The 19,424-nt window shown below is 39.8% G+C and overlaps 1 protein-coding gene across 1 annotated transcript in view; it reads left to right on the forward strand.

The window, feature by feature from the left end:
* Positions 1 to 19,424, forward strand: part of ca10a (carbonic anhydrase Xa) — a 412,177-nt gene that overhangs the window by 201,449 nt on the left and 191,304 nt on the right. The window contains exon 3 of the mRNA XM_030754899.1: positions 3,686 to 3,828. Within this exon, the coding sequence (XP_030610759.1) occupies positions 3,686 to 3,828 (143 nt within the window). The remainder of the gene's footprint in view (positions 1 to 3,685; positions 3,829 to 19,424) is intronic.

Raw genomic sequence — 19,424 nt, forward strand, 5'->3', positions numbered from 1 at the left:
ATCCCCACCTCCATAAAGTTAGCATTGGTCTAATTCACTTTAATTTGGTGGCTCAGTACTCCAGAATCTCTAATTTCTTTATATTTTACAGGAAACAGGTGCAGCCATTTATTGCATGAATGCAGGTTATAAGGTTCAAAATAGAGCCTGAAAGCCAGTATTTGGTATGACCTCCTTTATTCTTCAGCACAGTCTGATCTCTGTGAGGCAGCTTTCTGTCATTTCTGAAGTCTTCAGGAACAGGTCTCCAGGCTTCTTGAAGGTCATCCAAAGCTCTTCTTTGGATGTTTCTGCCTTTTGTTGCATTCAGGATGCTCCCACACTGCTTCAGTAATGTTGAAGTCTGGGCTCTGGGGAGACCAGTCCATGACTGATAGTGTTCCATTGTGTGTTTTTCTATCCAGGCATGCTTTTACTGCATTGCCAGCATGTTTGAGACTTTTCTGTGCGAATAAATGATTTTTGACAAGATCTCAGCACCAGTGGATGAAATACAGCCCCAAACATGACAGAACCTGTACTGTGTTTTACAGACAGCTGTAGATGCTCACTGTTGTGCCTCCCTCCTGGTCTCCTCCATACATAGCGATGATAATTTGAACAAAAACTTCCAATTTGTGCTCATCACTCTATAAAACCCATTGTTAATTGCCATTTTTGACTAATTCATAATTTTTTTTTAAAAGCCTTTAAAAAAAAAATTCCAAAAAGCAGGATTCATGAGAATCAATCAGTTTATCTTCAGTACACTTTTCTGAGAAGGCACATCTGTCTGATGGTGGAAGGACAGCTGGGACAATACTGTCATGCAAATCAGGTTTGACACCAGTAAACAGAAGTGGGAGGAGGCGGTGGGTGTTCATACTAATGCCGATGACACGTTATAAACTACCTTTAGTAGGTAGCTTTTAAAATAATTTTATAATTGATAAAAGTGGAACTTCATGCAGAACTTCTAACAGGAGACTGAAAAGGGAGAAAGCGTAGATTCCTCAGTGCAGTGCTACTTAAACAAAACTATTTATTCATTTACTTACTTAGATTCACAAAAATAAATTGATCAAAAGAATGTTTGGTGATTTGCAGTAGAAAATGTGTGAAAGGTCATACTGACTAAAAATTTATCAATCTATTTTAGATTTTCCAAACTTGTTCTACCACTGGTTGCAGCTTTGTTTTAGACAGTGAAAATACTTCAGCATGAAATGTTAACAGAACATTTGTGAATCACAGAAGTCAAAGTTTTTGTGAAGAAAGCGCCATCTCTTGGTGACACTCTGCAATTGAGGGAAAGGGGTGTGGTCATGCTGGGAATTAGATACGCCCAGAAGAAGGTGGGGGGGACTTCCAGCCAACTGGGAGTGGCAACTTTGAGTGGGTTCTACTGTATGGCCTCATGCTACCAGCAGTGACATGACGTCACATGACGTAACTAAAATTTGTGTTGGAAACCATGAAATCTACGCATACTCCAGGCTAACCACATGTTCATGGTAGAAACTGTAGCCACCTGTTTCACTTGACTGCTTTTATCTCAACAGTGATATAGTGCTTCCTCTGTAAACTTGTTAACTTCTGTTGCCTTTAGCTCTGAATTCACGCTGTTATATCTGCTTCCCTGTGATTCACAATTTGCATTTTTTCAAATTATCTTTGCTTTTGTTGGAAATCTCAGTGGAATTTGCACTGCACAATCCAAATGAGTCATCTCTACATAACACCATATCCCTAAATGGAAAGTGCTGCTCTAGGCTGCAGCAGATACTGATGCTGAAAGCTGCCTCTTGCTAGAGTTGATAGTGAGAAGACTTTGCTTTCCACCCTAAGTAGGAATTGATATCTAGGTTCTGATGGCCAAGTATTACATAAGAAAATAACTGGCTGAGATGCCTATCACTCCCACAGTGGCGACATTTTCTCAATGTGGACTCCTCTCTGTTTTAGATACATGTGTTAGGTGATTAGTAGGCTGCTTCTACTTCCCTCACTGACTATAATGTCACTTGTATTCAGAGAATGGTTTTAATGAAATTTCTAAAAGTCAGTGTGGATTAGTTTTGCCTTCTAAGCTTTGTGATAATGGCAAGTTCTGCCAATCTGTGTAGCTGTATTTTCATATGAAAGCATAAGACATTATAACTTTTATTGTTAATGTGGCATTAAATTTTTTTGGTTCAGATTGATTACATGAAGAAACTACTAGGATTTCAGCAGATTAGATTATATTCAATTTATCACTGCATATGCATAAGTACAAAGCAACAAAATGCATATTCTAGGTAATGCTACTAGTTAGAAAATAGGTCATTTTGATTACGGTCCGTCATGTCCACACAGTCGCCTTTGATAATTTAGGCTGATGAGAAGTGTGCTAGCTTGCCGCAGGTTTTTATTGATATGAATATGGTATGGTCCATTTTCTTTCACTCATCTTTAATAAAATGGGAAAACTTCATTGACTAAATTTTGGCCAGTTCTACTCACTCACTCGCCTTCTGGTTTTGACCAAGTTACTAAGTCACTGGATTAGTTTGACCCCACTAAGCATCATAATTCTTGTCCTGGCGTTCAGGTTGGACAGGTTTTCAAGATGGAGGATATACATTCATAGGAGGTCATAATATTTATAGTTTACAGGAAATTAGTACTTGACAGATTATAGCTAGTTTACTGTACAAAGGTAGTGTGATGACATATTCAGTGGATTGAGAAGTATCACATTATGAACCTAAGGCTTAAGTTACACAGGCCAGGGAGATTGCCAGTCTAGACACTGGTTGGTGACCCCTGGCAACCTCCGATCACTGGAGAAAACTGTGTATTCCCGACTGGTTGCTGAGGGGGGTTTTGGCTGTCACTGGGTCAAACTGTTCACAAAGAGGGTGCTGCACCAAAAATCTCCTTACAGATGCTGCAGTTGCTTGCAGATTGATGCGGTCAGCTGTAGTTTTCATGGAAGACATCGACTTATCTGCAAACACTCACTAACCACCAAGCAGTGGAGAAACTCAAAAACGTTTGACACAAACGAAAACGAAGCCCATTCGCATTCAGAGTTAAAGCTGTACCTCAGAGTCACAAAAGGAGCAACTTTTACTTTGAAGGTGAATGTTGGTTATGCATACATCTTTTCTAAGCCTAATACAAATGTAATATGATCCATTATTGTGCTCATTCATCCAGCTATTAGAAAATGAATGTATTTTTTCAGACTTTTAAGGTAATTATGGGAACCATTAAAGGAGATTGCAACCAATTTTACTCATGTCAATTTATATGATTGGGAATGAATATCTAAAAACTTGGACAGTTCTGTCTTTCTTTCTTTCGGAGTGTGTGTATGTATGTGTGTTCCATATTCAGTATGTCCATGTTCATACATCAAAGTATGATGGAAAAGTATGTTGATTAAAAAAAAATAGAAATCTTTGCAAAGTTGTACATTGTAGAATTAGAATTTAAAGATTCCAGTTTAGGAGCAGTCAGCACGTTTTTGCTATAAGACATCAATAGCTCACATCAGTTAAAACTTATTAATTACATTTTTGCTGCTGTGAGTCTGGCAGAGTTGAATGTTATTCAAATAATCACTGTGTGACCTCTTTGTGCAAAGCTCTCCCTGCTGTATCTCATCACTGCAGATGATCAGCCTCTTGAACACCTACTCTTGTGTTTTGTGTTGCAGTGCCATCATTCTGGGGGCTGGTAAATTCAGCATGGAACCTGTGCTCAGTGGGGAAGAGGCAGTCGCCAGTGAACATCGAGACCAGTCACATGATCTTTGACCCTTTCCTCACACCCATAAAGCTGAACACTGGCGGACGCAAGGTAAAGACGCAAATGCTCTTCTTCACTGTCTGCCTGATAGACGCTGGGGCTTTGTCGTCTCTTCCTTTTGTGTGCTCATTGCACCTTTAAGATGTTACACTACATTCATCCAATGCTACTCTGTTGGTTGCTGTTTCAAAGCTATTGTTGTTTGATAAGGTGTGCATCCTCGATCGATGTTCCTGACTGCCGTTTATGTTGGCAGACAATGTGAGCTATTTGTCTAGTGAAGAGTCTCCTTGAGATAAAATACAGCACAATTCACCTATTCAAGGATACACCGTGCTTATGTTCTGGTTCAAGAAAAGCTCCAACTTTATCTTAATGGCTTTACAGATGAAATCCTGTAGCTAACAGTGGTTTACTAAGTGGTTTGTTTCGTAGTCTCCCTGTATAGTGGTGTATCAAGGACAGGAATCTGTTCCATCATGTGCCATATGACAGCAGCTAATTAGGAAGCCTTCACAGATGGACTGCTTTCAAAAGTGCACACTTGCATTGTGAAATTAATGCTATGATTAGTTTATGTTTATATTCCAGCAGAGAGCACAGTGTTAGCCTTGGGCAATGATAGAGCAAATGGGATGCATTGCAGATTCTCTGGTATACTGCTACAGTAGGTGTCTTCATCTAACACATCTCAAAATAGACACAAACACTTTCCTTGATTTTCAGTTTGATGATGTTTTGGTGCTTGAGTTTATTCTTAGGATAGTCTAATCATTTAGAATCTATTGTAGATCTATCTGCACTCAGAGAAATACAACAGAATTGGTTGTGAACTGTGTGATTAAAATAGTCAGTCACACTTTACCTCTCTGGCATAACTTCTACTTGAAATGAAAATTAAATTTAACTATTCCGCCTTCTGCAAGGGCTCCCCTGCTGCTCCCTCAAGAACTCCACTTTGAGAGCAGCCATCCTGCTGAGTGTCCAAACTGAGGAAATCACTCACGATGGCACTATTTCATTACAATAAGAATAGATCCCAGGGAGTGTGACTGGAGCTAAGAGGGAGTTAAAATCAGAGCTGTGATTTTTATGGTTATATCTCAATGTCAGCATTTTTAGGAAAACGTGTGAGGGTTTTCAGTAAGACGGGCAACCTTGTGCCTTTACAAACCAAATGGATTGATGGCATTTGGTCATGTGTTTGTATAATGTTTTTCTGATAATTAATATCCTGGTGTCTCAACAAAATGTGCCATCCACCTAATATGAAGACTAACAACAAGTAATTTGTTTATAAAGTTCAGTGCGACTATTACCCAAATGCAGCAAAACAAAAAAACTGCACCATTACTCAACACTGAGTAATGGTGCTGAGCTACAATGTAACATGCAAAGAAACGTGACATGCTTTCACTGACTGCCTTTTTTATTTCTTTAAGTAATTTTTGGTTTTGTGGTTACTTTTTTATTTTCATTGTTTTTTTCTTGGTGATCTGATTTCGGTCATGAATCTCCCTGCTGCCCTTCTTATTGTACTCCAAAACAAGTTAGTCACACAGCTCTGGAAAAAGACCAGAGACCTTGAATGCTATTAACTCTCAGTAACTCTCACATCAAAAATCTGCAATAGTGCAAAACATATTAGTTTTAAAATAAAGGCACTGAATTGTAAGAGGCCTCCAATTTTTAGCATATATTTTCCTATTCTTCCTCAACATGACATCACTGTTAAGTCTCCATCTTTATGCAGACTATTAAGTCAGTACATCAGAGGGAAGGTAGTCACAGGATTTGAGTCCATGGGGATGGGATTTGTCTCCTAATGTTTGGGCTAAAAGTTCAGTCAGTTCCTCATCAACATTTAGAGGGTCTGTTTGTTTTTTCCCTTCTGTAAGAAAACTTTTTTTTTTAAATAAGTAAACAAAAATTAGCTACATTTAAGGTCAGTCACTAAAAGCAGAGTATTTAGTAGTTGTTTTATATGTAATTTTCCCTTTAACATGTTTTTATTTACAAGTCAAAATATATATAAACACAAAATCTATTTTTTTTTTGTCAAAAGGGATTTTTTAGTCATTTTAGGAAGTTGTAGTGTTAAAAAATGAAAATTCAAGAAAATATGCTGTAGTGGAAATTTCCAGTGTTTTCCAATTAAAGAAAGGGGACTATTTTCAAAACAATGAAAAAATGCATAAAATGAAGTAAATGCTCAGAAAGCCATTAAACTGTTATTTTAGTAAACTGTGACCAAACGTATATGTGCATTTGAAAGTGACATTATTTCATACATTTCTTTACTACAAAAATATATATCAGTGAAGTCTGTAGCAATTTTGGGTGTAAAGGTTTGCATACGAAATCAACTTGATAAGGCTTAAGGCAACATGACTGTTTGGGTTAAAATAAGTATTTTGTTATAGTTTAAGGTCCCTTAAAGATAATATGTCAATACATACCTCTTAATTTTAACCCTCATTCTGCCGACTGGAGTCCTTACAGACCCAAGACGTATATTTTTGGTCATATCTCTTTTTTTTTTATTACCGTTTTTACGAGATTGTCAGTGTGTTCCAAATGATGCCACATCATTGTTTCCTATTTCTGCTTTTTTAATGCTTTAAAAATAAATAAATGCAAGTGTTTTAAGGTCCTACCTATGCAGTTTTAATAAATGGGACCATTTCTTCACTTAATATTTGCCAAAAAAAAAAAAAGTTGTTGCTGCATTCATCATCTGGATGGAGACTGAAAGTTATCAGGACACGTTGGCAGATCTAGCTGAGATAGCTGGGCCATGCACTGGTACTGCTACACGGCAAGCCCCAATCTGGGCAGCAATGATCCTCCCGGGAGTGAGGAAAACTCCACCTGCTGATGTGACTGTCCAACAGGCGGCTGGAAAAATCTTCTTGAAAGAGGTGTTACCTTTGCTGCTGAAACACAGACAGCAAGGTAGCAGCAGTTTGTTCCTCCTGTCACCTGCCAGCATGCCCTGAGCAAAGCATGAGGCAAACTGCATGCTTTAACTGCCTGCGGTGTGTTTTTAGCTTTAGTTGTTTTTACTTGTTTCTGATATTGTTCCTGGGGGGTGTTGGACTTTGCCAGTGCTGCCCTTTGTCACTGATTCCTTTCATAATATTTATGGACACAATTTCTAGATGCAGCCAAGGAGCAGAGGGTGTCGGGTTTGGTGGTCTCAGGATGTTGTCAGGTTTTTTTTGCCAATGATGTGGTTTAGTTGGTTTCATTGAGTGGTGACCTCATTGCACTAGGGTGCAGATGAGATGAGAATTGGCTCCAAGTCTGAGACCAGGATGTAATGCACCCCAAGTGGTGGAGTTTGACTATCTTGGGATTTGTTCACAAGTGATGGGAGAGTGAAGCGGGAGAGTGACAGATAGATAGGTGCAGTCTTGGCATGGTGTGGATGCTGTACCAGTCTGTTGTGGTGAAGAGAGAGGTGAGCATTAATGCAAATCTGTGGATTTACTGGCTGAGCTACAATACATTCCTACCCTCACCTGTGGTCACGAGCTCTGGGTAATGACTGAAAGGATAAGATCACATTTCCTCTGAAGGGTGTCTGTGCTTAGGCTTGGAAATAGGGTCTCAGAGTAGAGATCCTACCAATGGAAGTAGTTCAGACATCTGCCTACTGGGCACCTCCTACTAGGTAAGGTGTTTCAGGTATGTAAGGGAGGCCCCAGGGCAGACCCAAGCCACGCTGCAGACGTGCATCTCTGGGCTGACTGTTTTATTAGGGTCAAAATGACAGTGATTGGTTTCATCATTAAATGCATAACAAATAATGTTCACTCGAAATGACTGAAAACTGAGTGATACCAGAGTGAAAGGATGGTGACGAAGCTTGTAAGCAATGATATGGAATGTGTTTGTCATAAAATTGGTAGGTTGAATTAATGAAGTAGTAAGTATAGGTTTTAGGTTTACAAAATGCAGTTGTAAATTTGATGACATCACATAATTAATAATGCTCTGAGAATAAGTGATTTTTCCATTATTATTATTTTGCTATTAAGACTGTTTCTTGCAGTAAATTATTCTGGGAGTAGGTGCAGCCTGTGTGAGTTAAATATGTCGGCAGGATGAGAGTTCATTATGATTTTAGTAATTTTTCATTTCCCTCTGAATAGAACCAATAAAGCACAAAATAGAGATTTTTTTTTCACCTTACCCCACATTCTGTGTGTGTGTGTGTGTGTGTGTGTGTGTGTGTGTGTGTGTGTGTGTGTGTGTGTGTGTGTGTTTTCAGTACAAAACAGCTTTGTTGGGTTTAAAGAGAGAGCAGCTTTTCTGGTTAGAACAGAAAAACAACCAACCTCTGTGGTTATGATGGCGACCAATTAAATCCACAGTTAAACTATTTCTATAAGTTTGAAATTGTAACAAAAACTGGTCTCTTGTATTAAAGTTCAGTGCTTTGTAAACCTGACATCCTCTTTCTGCTGCCTCTCTTACTAAACTCACTGATGAGATCCCATAATAATAATAATGATAATGTACGGGCACCTGGGTGGCTTAGTGGTGAAGCCGGCGACCACATACACATGCCGCGTTGCGGTGTGGGCGGCGCGGGTTCGCGTCCCAGCCCGTCGCCAATTTGCCCGCGTGTCTTCCCCTGTATCTTTCCTTCATTTCCTGTCTCTCTCCACTGTCCATAAAAGCCGCTGTGGTCAAAAACGCAAAAAAAAAAAATAATAATAATGTACATAAGAAGGTGTCCTCAAAGATAAGTTATAGGGTCAAACATATATTGCCAATGAACATATTACTGATACAATTAGAATGTCTTTAAATGTCTTTGCTGTTGCTATTTTTATGGGATTGTAATTTTCTAATAGATGTGGTTGTGATACAGTATTAAAATCAAATGAATACGTTTTACAGATGAGTGCAGCCAAAGTTATGTTTCAGGAGTGACTCAGTCTGTTGGAGGTCGCTTGATAATAAAACTTAACTATGGGTCATAATAAGCTGCCTGCTCAAATATCTGCATGACAGGCAACAAATCTTTAAAAACTCTTTAACTGATTCACGATTGATCCACTCGTCATAACTTTGTTATTCACTGCTTCTCCTCGGTGTCACATTTTTGGAAGGTTTTAAGAACCACCTCTCAGACATCTCACAGCAACTCCCACACAAGCCGAGTTTGTCCAACTTTCTCATTTATCTCTGAGAAAAGTTTCCAGAGTCCAAAAGCCATTTTGGACTGTGCCTGTTTTCCTTTTCCCTTTTTTTCCTTTATCTCCTCTTCTCTGTTTCTGCAGTGGCCTAAATGTAATCTGTTGTGTCTCCATCTCTCTGAGCACCTGAGCTGTCAGCCAGTGAACATGAAGCTAGCTTTACCTTGTCAGTGCTGATTCATCCCTGCTCTGTCTCTGGCTGTTTGGCAGCCAGTCAGCCTTGGCCAAACACGCTACAGAGACCAGTAAAGAGCTTCCGTTCTGGCTCGCCGCCGCTCAGCTCGCCACCTCAACACGGAGAGAGCTTATCCCACTTTCTGCCTAAGAGGAAGGCAAAGACAAAGATTAACCCACCCCAACCCCCTCTCCTTATCTTACAATACACAACACATGCATGAACACTGCAGAGGGAAGATGAACTCGCCTTTTAATAGATTTTTGTGTTGCCCTGTATTATAACTAATGACCAGTTAAAGAGAATTTAATTGACCTCCAAAGAGAAATTTTAATTAACGACAGGGCGAGGCTATGTGCAATGGATTGAAGGAATCACGGTTATTAAAAAGGCACTATTAATTGAATATTTACTCTGCCATAGATGAGCTGCAATTATGTAAAGAGATTTCAATGAATTTAATCACTTTGTTGCCCGGGAGGTGGGGAAAAAAAAAGTGATTTTGGAGTCCTCCCTCTTTCCATGAAGTGTTTCTTGCACATTTATGAATAGAGTTTATGCAACAGGATTAGATGCCTTTTGTCCCTTTTTTCCTTGCCTATTTTTCCATCTAAATTCCTGATGGAATACGTTGACACTGTGGAATCTGTGGCTTTCCTCACATCTGGGAATGCAGGGCTTTCTCCTACTTTTGTTCTGGCACTTTGAAGTCAGGTATGTTTATGTGCAGAAAAGCATTAAAGCTATGATCAGTGCCAGATTCCATAAAAAGACTGATATTTTGTAAAGACATCTTGTTAAGTGGAATTCAGAGTCGTCCTTTTAAAGCTTTTAATCCGATCTGTGTCGCGAAACATGCTCCAAATGTTTTTGACCCTTCTGAATGCCACGAAGAGGTTTTCTCTTTCAGCGTTTTGCCTTTTTTTTTCTTTTCTTGTTCTCCCAGTCAAGTAGATGAGGAAGTGGGACAGACAGGCAGGTTGATGTTTGTGTGTGCTGCTGACAGTATGGGATCTGCCTAATTACAGGGAGCGTTAGTAGAACAACAGCAGGTTCTTAGACTGCAGCTGTACTTTCACTCTCCAGGGAATAACCACATTCTCCAGTTCATCCAGCCAGCCCATCAGATATAAGTCAGAGAACTGCCAACAAAAGCTCTTTCTCCACATGGCTTCAATAACTTGTGTTATTAAAGCCATGCTGTATTATTGTATGGTTTTTATCTTACAATATAAAGGGCCCTGAGGCGGCTGTTGTTGTGATTCGGTGCTATATAAATAAAATAGAGTTGAATTAAATTGAATTAAATTGAAAAGCTTTGATATCACCATAGTCTACCTGAGTGACCTGTGTGTGAACACGTGTGGAGGCCAGTGCTGGTTCTACTACTGTTGTGTTTTTAACACCTTATCACTTCAGATGTTTGCAGGTAGCTGAAGGGTCAGTGTGTCCAGATACCTTTTTTAAGGCGGTACTGTGTCCACTGAGGTCCACTTTCAGACCGCATATAAAAGATGGATGTAGTTGCCAAAAAGTCACTTGTTGGTTTAACCCTCAGATGTTTTTGTTAGATTTATTTTATTTAGAAGTGACCACATATTGATGAGAATGTGCAGAGTTATCAGCTAACATTAGCTAGCTTTGTAACTGGAGTTAGTGGAGATGAGGCCTGTAGAGTGACCAGCTCCCTGTGTCAGCACCCCCATCAATCAAAACTTTAACTCTTCCCCCATGAAGGGGGTTCATAGGGGAAACAGTTAAATATTACCACTACCCATGTGGATGAGTTACCTCAGATGTGTGACCTGTGAGCTGTCACAGGTCTCAGGTAAATATTTAGGGATGCAGACTGTGATTTACATTAGTTTTGGTCAGCTGAACCTTTAAGGTTGTCACAAGATTACAAAACGGAGCAGGTCCCATGCCTGAAAGTTGCTTGTAGCATTAGGAGGTAGAGCAGGTCATCTACTAATCAGAAGGTTGGCGGTTCGATCCCTGGCTCCTCCAGTCTGCATCTCAAAGTATCCTTGGGAAAGATACTGAACCCCAACTTGCGCTCCAGTGTAACCGTTGGAGTCTGAACATGTGAATGAGGCATGTTGTATAAAGACCTTTGAGTGCTCAGAGTAGAGTAGGAAAGCACTGTATAAGAACGACTCCATTTATCATGTGACTGAGGCACACTCTCACTTGCTGTAATTATGTTGGCAGTGTAGGGGCCTGGAAGCTGAGGTATTCATCTCGTGTCTCCAGCTCCACAGATAGGCAGACGTTGCGCTCTGATGTTGGAGCCAGCATCCATGGCATATCCATCTGTGGGCTTGAATCTCTATTACAAATGGCCTGACAGACGAACGGGAAGAAGAGGAAAAGAGAAGGGCGATGGGGACAGAAATGGGAAAAATGGGGTATTCAGACCCAGATGGTGAGGTTTTTGCTAATGGTTCAGTTAAACAAAAATGACTGAGCATTGAATTCAGTCAAAACTGAGCCACATGCAACAATAAGCATCTGGTTGAAGACAGATGGATGTTTTCATGTAGCTGAGGTTGGTTATACTCAGCTTTAAAGGTGCTCAGTCATTGCTATTTATATTATATTATATTATATTATATTATATTATATTATACCTATTTAGCAGATTTCTTCACTTTCTACTTGGAATCACTCTCATGACAAACATGAGATAAATCAGGAAACACTTAAACAACCTAGTGTTCTTTAAAAAATATAATCACATTTATTGTAAATAATAATTATATTATTATTTACATAATTATAAAGTAAGAGAAAGTATTTCAAATGTTTATACATTTAGCAAACATTGTCAGTAAAATTACACTTGAAAAGAAGAATATTGAAAGATACTCCCAAATCTATTTTTATGATGAGCTTTTTATAAGATTTGTGTTGATGAGCTGTGAAAATAGTAAATCTGGGAGGCAGTCTTGCAGTCAGGGGCTAGAAGAAGGCTTCTTCAAGGGTCAGTACAAAGGGGGAGTCATATCATCCTGCTAACGTGGATGTGAAATGTAATGCTGTGAATGTCTGCAGCAAAATGAATTATAGCCAACTTAAAACTCACTTTAAAATGACCTGTAGATTATATTTAAAGTGTTTTTGCAACTTGAGCTGCAGTCAGACAGACAGATCTTCAGCCAGCAGCTGAACCCTCGAGCAGTTGGTCAGTATTTTGTTTGCATGACTCCACCTCATTCTGAATAAATGAAAACACCCAGTAGCAATTATCACAACCATCAGGTGGAAAATAAGCTTCATTCCAGCATTAAATTCAGCACAATTTGTTGTAAATTGAATGAGGTACAGCTTAGTAAGTCATGTTTGTATGATTCATTTAGATATTCTTCTCTCACACTCTTGGACCTTAAAGGGAAATGCCTACAAATAATTATGCAATAAAGCCAGATACAAAAATCAGCGTGTCCATGCCTTTCAGTCACAAAGCTGACATTACGCCTCTTTGGTAAATCCTAGCAGCAGCTTTTCAATGCCAAACGAGGGGTTTTGCACTGGTGCAGATTATAAAGCTGGCTGTAAGTTGTTAGACAGCTCTCACAGGTCCATACGCTCAATACTTTCACTTTATGCTGGGAAAAAATATCTGGTGCCTCTCTCTACTTTTTTTTCCTGCCACCCAAAATATTAGCAGTTAACATTACAGCACGTAGATTGTGCTGTGTGAATTGAGTGCAGCATTAAATTGTACCAAATCAAGAGGATCAATCCCTGTGCATAGTTCTGTCATTTAGCTCTTTGATCTCTGTCAGTAGGCCAGCATTGCAGTTCAGGGAACACTGGACTTGGATTACAATTCAAAGTTCATTTAACAGCAAAATTAAACTTGTGATTGTGTGTTATCCACATCTGGTTAGTAAATCCTTCCCAATAAATTTCAGTCAGCTCCAACCATATGCTCTGTTTTTCTTCCCCAGGTTTGCTTTCAGCCGCAGCACGCTGCTGCCATGCCTCTGTGTTTCCTTGACCTGATTAAAGCTATCAAATTAAAGAAGTGTGTGCCTGCTAGTTGTCTTTTTGGGGTGTTTGGGTGGTGAAGCGAGATGGTGAGTGCAAAGGGCGTGCACAGCAGCATATGGCGATATGATTCACAGAGAAGTGGGTCAGAGTTGGCACTTCCACAGCAGTCCTACAGTCCCACAGCACAGACACTCAGGGAGAGGGAGGACTGTGGTGGTGCACAGCGTGATGCACAGCACTGCCTCCATATTTGCTTTACAAATAGCTCTGACAGCATTGTTGAAAGGAAAAAAAAGAGGCACAACAAAAGCCGTCATAAGGTTCTCCTTTCTGCTACTGAAATTTATAAACAAATTAGAAAGTTGCACGGTTTGCATAGATTCTGCCCTGTGTGCACCCCCCCCCCCCACCCCCACCCCCTCATCTACATGACTCCCATCATTGAATCTCCTGTCAGAGCTCGTAATTACATCTCAAGGCAGGCCGTTCTGTAGAGTCGTGTCCTGTGTGGGATTTAGAGCTCAGCTAGAGGACAGGGATTTTCAGGGCTGAGCTGATGGCCATTATAATCAAAGAATTTTGGTACTAATTTTATTTAGTAAAATGACTTTTATTATTATTGTAATTTCTGGTAAAAGCAAAACAGACTAGCGCACCCATCACAGAAATGGGAAAATGCTTGAAATGTTGTTGAAAATAGGAGAAAAAGAGTGCCCTCTGATTATGTGCATCCTCTATCGTCTGTCCTTCAGATGATGAAGGTTTTTATGATCCATAACTTTATTTCAAAGCTAATTAAATTTTGTAGAAAGTACAATCTTCCCCTTTGATTTGACCAAGGTCTGTTATGTCAGCCACAACAAAAATGTGTCTGAGAAAAAAGGAAAAGTCAGTTGAAGCAGCGAACATATTGTTTGATTTTATTGCTGTGTCCTGTGAACTCGGCCGTCTTCTGCAGATTTTATGTCTATCATCTTGTTGGTTGTCTGTTGGATTCCTGCTGCCGCCACGTGCAGTGCTTAATCCTGAATCACTTTTTTTTGTATACATGAACCACACGCAGTTTTTTGTCTTTAGATATTTTTGTAATGTATATTAATAATTTATAACATGTGCTGCTCCACATCTCTGCATAGTAACATGAGCTTTCAACATTCATGTGTGTGTGTGTGTGTGTGTGTGTGTGTGTGTGTGTGTGTGTGTGTGTGTGTGTGAGAGAGAGATGTGACTCTAATCAAAGTATAATTTCCACATGTAACTGTTGAAAGTTCTGATAAGCAGCTGTTGGCAGTGTTACTTTTTAAAGTGATAATATGAGTTCTGCTCGTCCCCAGTTCCCCACCTTTATCCCACAGCTCCAGGCTCAGCCACCAGTTGCTTTGCTGGTGGGCTCTCCTCTCAGTTCTGGCTCTAGGAGGGTTTCTCTTCTGGTGAGGTGCTACAGCTTCTGTCTGTTTGATTCATCAGGATTTTTAAATAACTTAGTCTGGTACCTCCCCTGATACGTGTATCTAATCAAAATGCCTCCTGTGTACTTGAAGGTTTTCAGGGCATATCCTGATGGGAAGTAACCCTGGGGTAAGCCAAGTAACTGCTGGAAGGACTTTTTTATTTCTCAACTTGTTCTAAAGTATGTCACAATCCCCCTCGGAGTAACTGAAAACACTTCTGGGGAAATGAATGTCTGGAGCACTCTGCCTATTACAACTAATTCAAAAATGCACACAGGGGTTCAATAAAAAAGAAATCACACATACTTGTGTTCATGAAATCATATATATCGATATAATTGATATATATGTAATATCGTTAACGCTGCACTAGGAAAGCCTGACAGGGAACTCCCTTATACACAATAACTGGGTCACTGTGTGAGATATATGGCTCTATTCTAACCAAATCAGGCTGTTGTAATTGATGAGTTCAAGCTAGTGCCTGTTGGGACTCAGTGAATTGTTGTTGCTGGTGAAGACGAATTATTTAACCTAACAAGGTTACTAGATTCCTCAGAACTCATACATGCAGGTCCATAATTAGAGTACTATCACACAACATCCCTTAGAAATCCATGCATGGATACATACGCAGGGGCTACAAATGTTATTTAGCAACTGGAATAGAACATACAGCATTTTAACAGACTGAAGAAACGCATGTAGTTCTGTTGGGTTGCTAGAAAACTGTTACAATTTAGAAATGCTTCCCTTTTCTTTTTATATTGTAAGGTCATCGTTATCAGGCTCTTTGACTGAAGCTGGGTAACCTTGTGCTTTAGGAGTCTAGCCTTTTTAAATAGAAGGACAAAATGAGATCCTTGAAGAACAAACAGAGTTTACAGGATATTATTATGCAGTTTAGCCATCACACTTGAGTAACACTTGAGTAAGATTCAAGATTCAAGAAGCTCACAATGTGAAGACTGTTGTTGAATTGGATGTTAATAAGCAGCTTCTCACCAAAAAGTATTCTGGATTTTCTACACAGGGTTACTTTGAGCTATCCCAGCATGCAATGGGCAAGAGATAGGATGCAGTTCTGGGTGGAACGCCTGTCATGGGGCAAAGAGTCCGAAATAGCACTGGAACATCACAGATTATGCTAATTCAGCATCTGACTTTGATTTTTTTCTAAGAATAGGAGGAAACAAAATGCAGAGGGCCCAAGGCTGAAGGGTGAGGTCTAACCCCAGAACTGATCCAACCTTTCATCCTTTTTAGGAACTTTATTATTAAAATGTAAACAGTTTGCCAGAGGAAAGTAATCAATGTTGGTACTTTAGTCAATGCTATTATTTGATGATAGTCATAACTTAAATGCTCTGATTTTTTGGTTTGTTTTTGTTTTTTACAAATATTTATGTCCAAACTAAGTGGCTACACAGAAGCTGCAACCAGATTATTTTCATGAAATGCACGTTGACCAATGACCTCCATGTGAAATTCAAACCTGTCAATATGTTTGATATTGTATTAGATTATTTCTGATCTAGCTGGTAGTGATGAGAGTTCCCCTTGTATTATTATAGCTGTGCTGTTAAAGTGCCACTCGGGGGCCACATTTAAAGGCCAAATATATCGTTGGTTCACTGAGCCTGTGAACGTGGTGAGCCTTCATGGCTCTAAAGGGGGATCTTTGAATACTTCATCAGTTTAGCACCACACTCCAATAACATTTATTCACATTTATTATGGAGACTTAAAAATGATTAAAAGAAAATAACTGACACAACCAACAATAAATGAAGTTCAATGCTTGACAATTTGTTTGGAGAATGTGGACGTTTGCCTTTTTATTTCCAAACACCACACATTTTTTTACTTTCTTTCTTCCTTCCTTCCTTCCTTCCTTCCTTCCTTCCTTCCTTCTCCCCCAGTTTGGCACAAACATTAACTTGAACTCAAAGATGAACTGATGAGATTTCTGTGGTCAGCGGAAAAAAGCTAACTGTGACCTCAAGTCTGTCCCATTCACTTGAATGCTGTGATTGAATTCTATCATATTTGGCACAAATATTCACTTAAACTCAAGGATAAACCACTTAGCACTAAGGTCAAGGTAACTGTGATCTAACAAAGCAAGTTTTTGGCCATAAAAAACATATTATATACTCACAGAATTTTACCTTGTCTAATGGCATTAAATGGAGTGATTTAAGAGTAGATTTCAGCTTTATATGAGCAGAAATCCTCCTTTGAGACGTGTAAAAATAGACTTTGATATTAGATGCTTCATGTTAAATCTGGGAAATCCTCAGGGTCATCTCAGGATTTCAACTTGCGTACTTGATTATAGAAAAATCTCATCTTAGCCTCATTTGCTTCAGTTTTTAATGTTTTTTTTTTAATTGTGACTCCTGTGATATGGAAGAGAAATAACTAAAATATCTCTTTAAATTAAATATCTGTGGTGATTACAAGAACTTTTCCCGGTTCCCATAAATGACAAGACCAGGGTTTTAGTAACCAGTGAGTTAATTATTTAACATGCTGGTTACTTTTAAGGGTACAGGATAAAACCTAAATGTGGCAGCATTAACACTTTTCTAAACTGTGCCCATTTATATGTGACACCTTTGTGTGCAGCTTACATAACTGTCATTTGAATCTACATGTTTTTCACTACTTACCTCTTATCAATCACAGTTGTTGACGGCCAGCCCGAGGCCCCCACTCATACATCCGTCAGGACAGACAAGATGGATGAGAGTCCACCTGCTCCATCACTCCTCTTCACCATTCACACACTCCCTTTTTTCTGTACTTGTTCTCTTCTCACCATAATCCCGTATTCTCATCAGTCATTTTACTGGAGTCTCGGGAGCCTTCTCTGATGGAAGAGTGATGATAATCCTGTTTATGGGCCTGGTCTTTCTGTAGGGAGAGAGAGATAATAGGGAGTCATTTTTCCCAGTGGCACCTGTTTTTGTTTGATTCCTACTCTCAGTATTTGTAAAATGGTGAGTCTTACAAAACAGATATAAGCCAGCACTTAGTCTCCGTCCCCAGATGCATTACTCTGTTATGTAGGGAAATTGAAATGTAAGAAAGAAGAGTAAATATTTGCCCTGTGCACAAGCAATAAGTTCATATTCTACTCAAATCTACATATTCAAAACAGTGAATACATTTATTTGCTGTTTGCCAAAAACATTCTGACATTAGACTCATGCCAGCCATTGTGTGTGGAAAATATGCATGAGGAATAAGTCAAAAACAACAGCTCTGCCATCAAAGTAACACAGTAAGAATCACTTCATGTATACTGCTTCAGTGAGCAGTAAGGAGATGTCAATAAGGCTAAGGAAAAAGAAATCCTAATATTGCTCTCCAAACATCCTGCTGTCAAACTGTATTAGATAAGGACATGGCAGTGGCTTTAAGACAAGCTGCATTACTGTTGGAACCAAAGTTTAAATTGATCAGATTCATAAAATGGGATTTCTCCTTGACTGGCTGACTGGGAAAACTATAATCCTCCCAAAACATATTATAGTGAGGAGTAGGGTAGATCAAACAAATTAACTACCATCATTGAGCTAAAAAAAAAAAAAAAAAGCTATTCACACCTTTTAAGTGCTATTGTAAGTTAAAAGCTACATTTGAGCTTCAGTAAATCTGTCCAACACTTCCCTAAAAAAGCTTCATTTTTTTGCTTGCTTTTGGCAGTTTTCTGCAGCTGTTTTCTTTGCAAAAATTAAAATTTTGTGGTACAGTTAATTTTCACAACATGGGAAACTATACATCGATCCATTTTCTTCTGCTTATCACGGGACCACAGCATTTGCAAAAAACAGAGATGAGATTCTGTAACCACTAAAATGGTTGGTTACACCTAGAAGACAATAGAACACAATTGGTAACAAAGGGCAGCCCTGGTGGAGTCCAACACCATCAGAAATGAGTCCAACTTATTGTCAGCAAGGTGGACCAAGCTCTCGTTGCAGTTGTACAGAGACTGAATGGCTGAATGAACAATGGGCCAGACACCCCCCACAGGATTCCCCAAGGGGATCAGTTGCCTCCTTCAAGTCCACTGGATGGGCAAACTCCCATGCAGACTTGAATATTGAAGAGTGGTCCAGCGTCCTGTGACCATTGTTCCTCCTGAATTCGAGGGTTGACCAACAGACTAACACTCCTGTCCAGCACCCTGGCACAGACATTCTCGGGGAGTAGTGTAATCCATCTGTAGTTGGAGCACAACCTCCGGTCCTCCTTTTTAAACAGAGGAACTACCACCCCAGTCTGCCAATCTAGTGGCACCTCCTCAGATCTCCATGTGATGTTGCAGAGGCCTGTCAACTAAGACAGCCCTACAACATCCAGAACCTTCAGGACCTCAGGGCTCATCTCATCCACCCCAGGGACCCTTCCACCAAGGAGTTGTTTAACCACCTCAGTTACCTTGCCCCCAGTGATGGGCAAGTCATCCCCCTCGTCCCTAGATTCTGCTTAAGGAGGTCCTCAAAGTATTCCTTCCCTTGCTCAAATATAGCCTCAGTTGAAGTCAACAGTGTCCCACTGCACTATACACCATTTGAGTAGCGCACCGCTTTCCACCTGATGGTTTTCCAGAATAACAAGCAGACCAAAAGTCTTTTTCCATGGCCCACTGAACTCCTGCCACACCTGAGTTTTTGCTTCAGCCAGTGCCTGAGCTGTGTTCTGCTTGGCTTGGCGGTATCCATCAACTGCCTCCGCAGTCCCACAGGTGAACCAAGCCCAGTAGGACTCCTTCTTCAGCTTGATGGCCCCCTTCACCTCCTG

Source organism: Archocentrus centrarchus, chromosome 19 (assembly GCF_007364275.1).
Source record: "Archocentrus centrarchus isolate MPI-CPG fArcCen1 chromosome 19, fArcCen1, whole genome shotgun sequence".
NCBI classification, from domain to species: domain Eukaryota; kingdom Metazoa; phylum Chordata; class Actinopteri; order Cichliformes; family Cichlidae; genus Archocentrus; species Archocentrus centrarchus.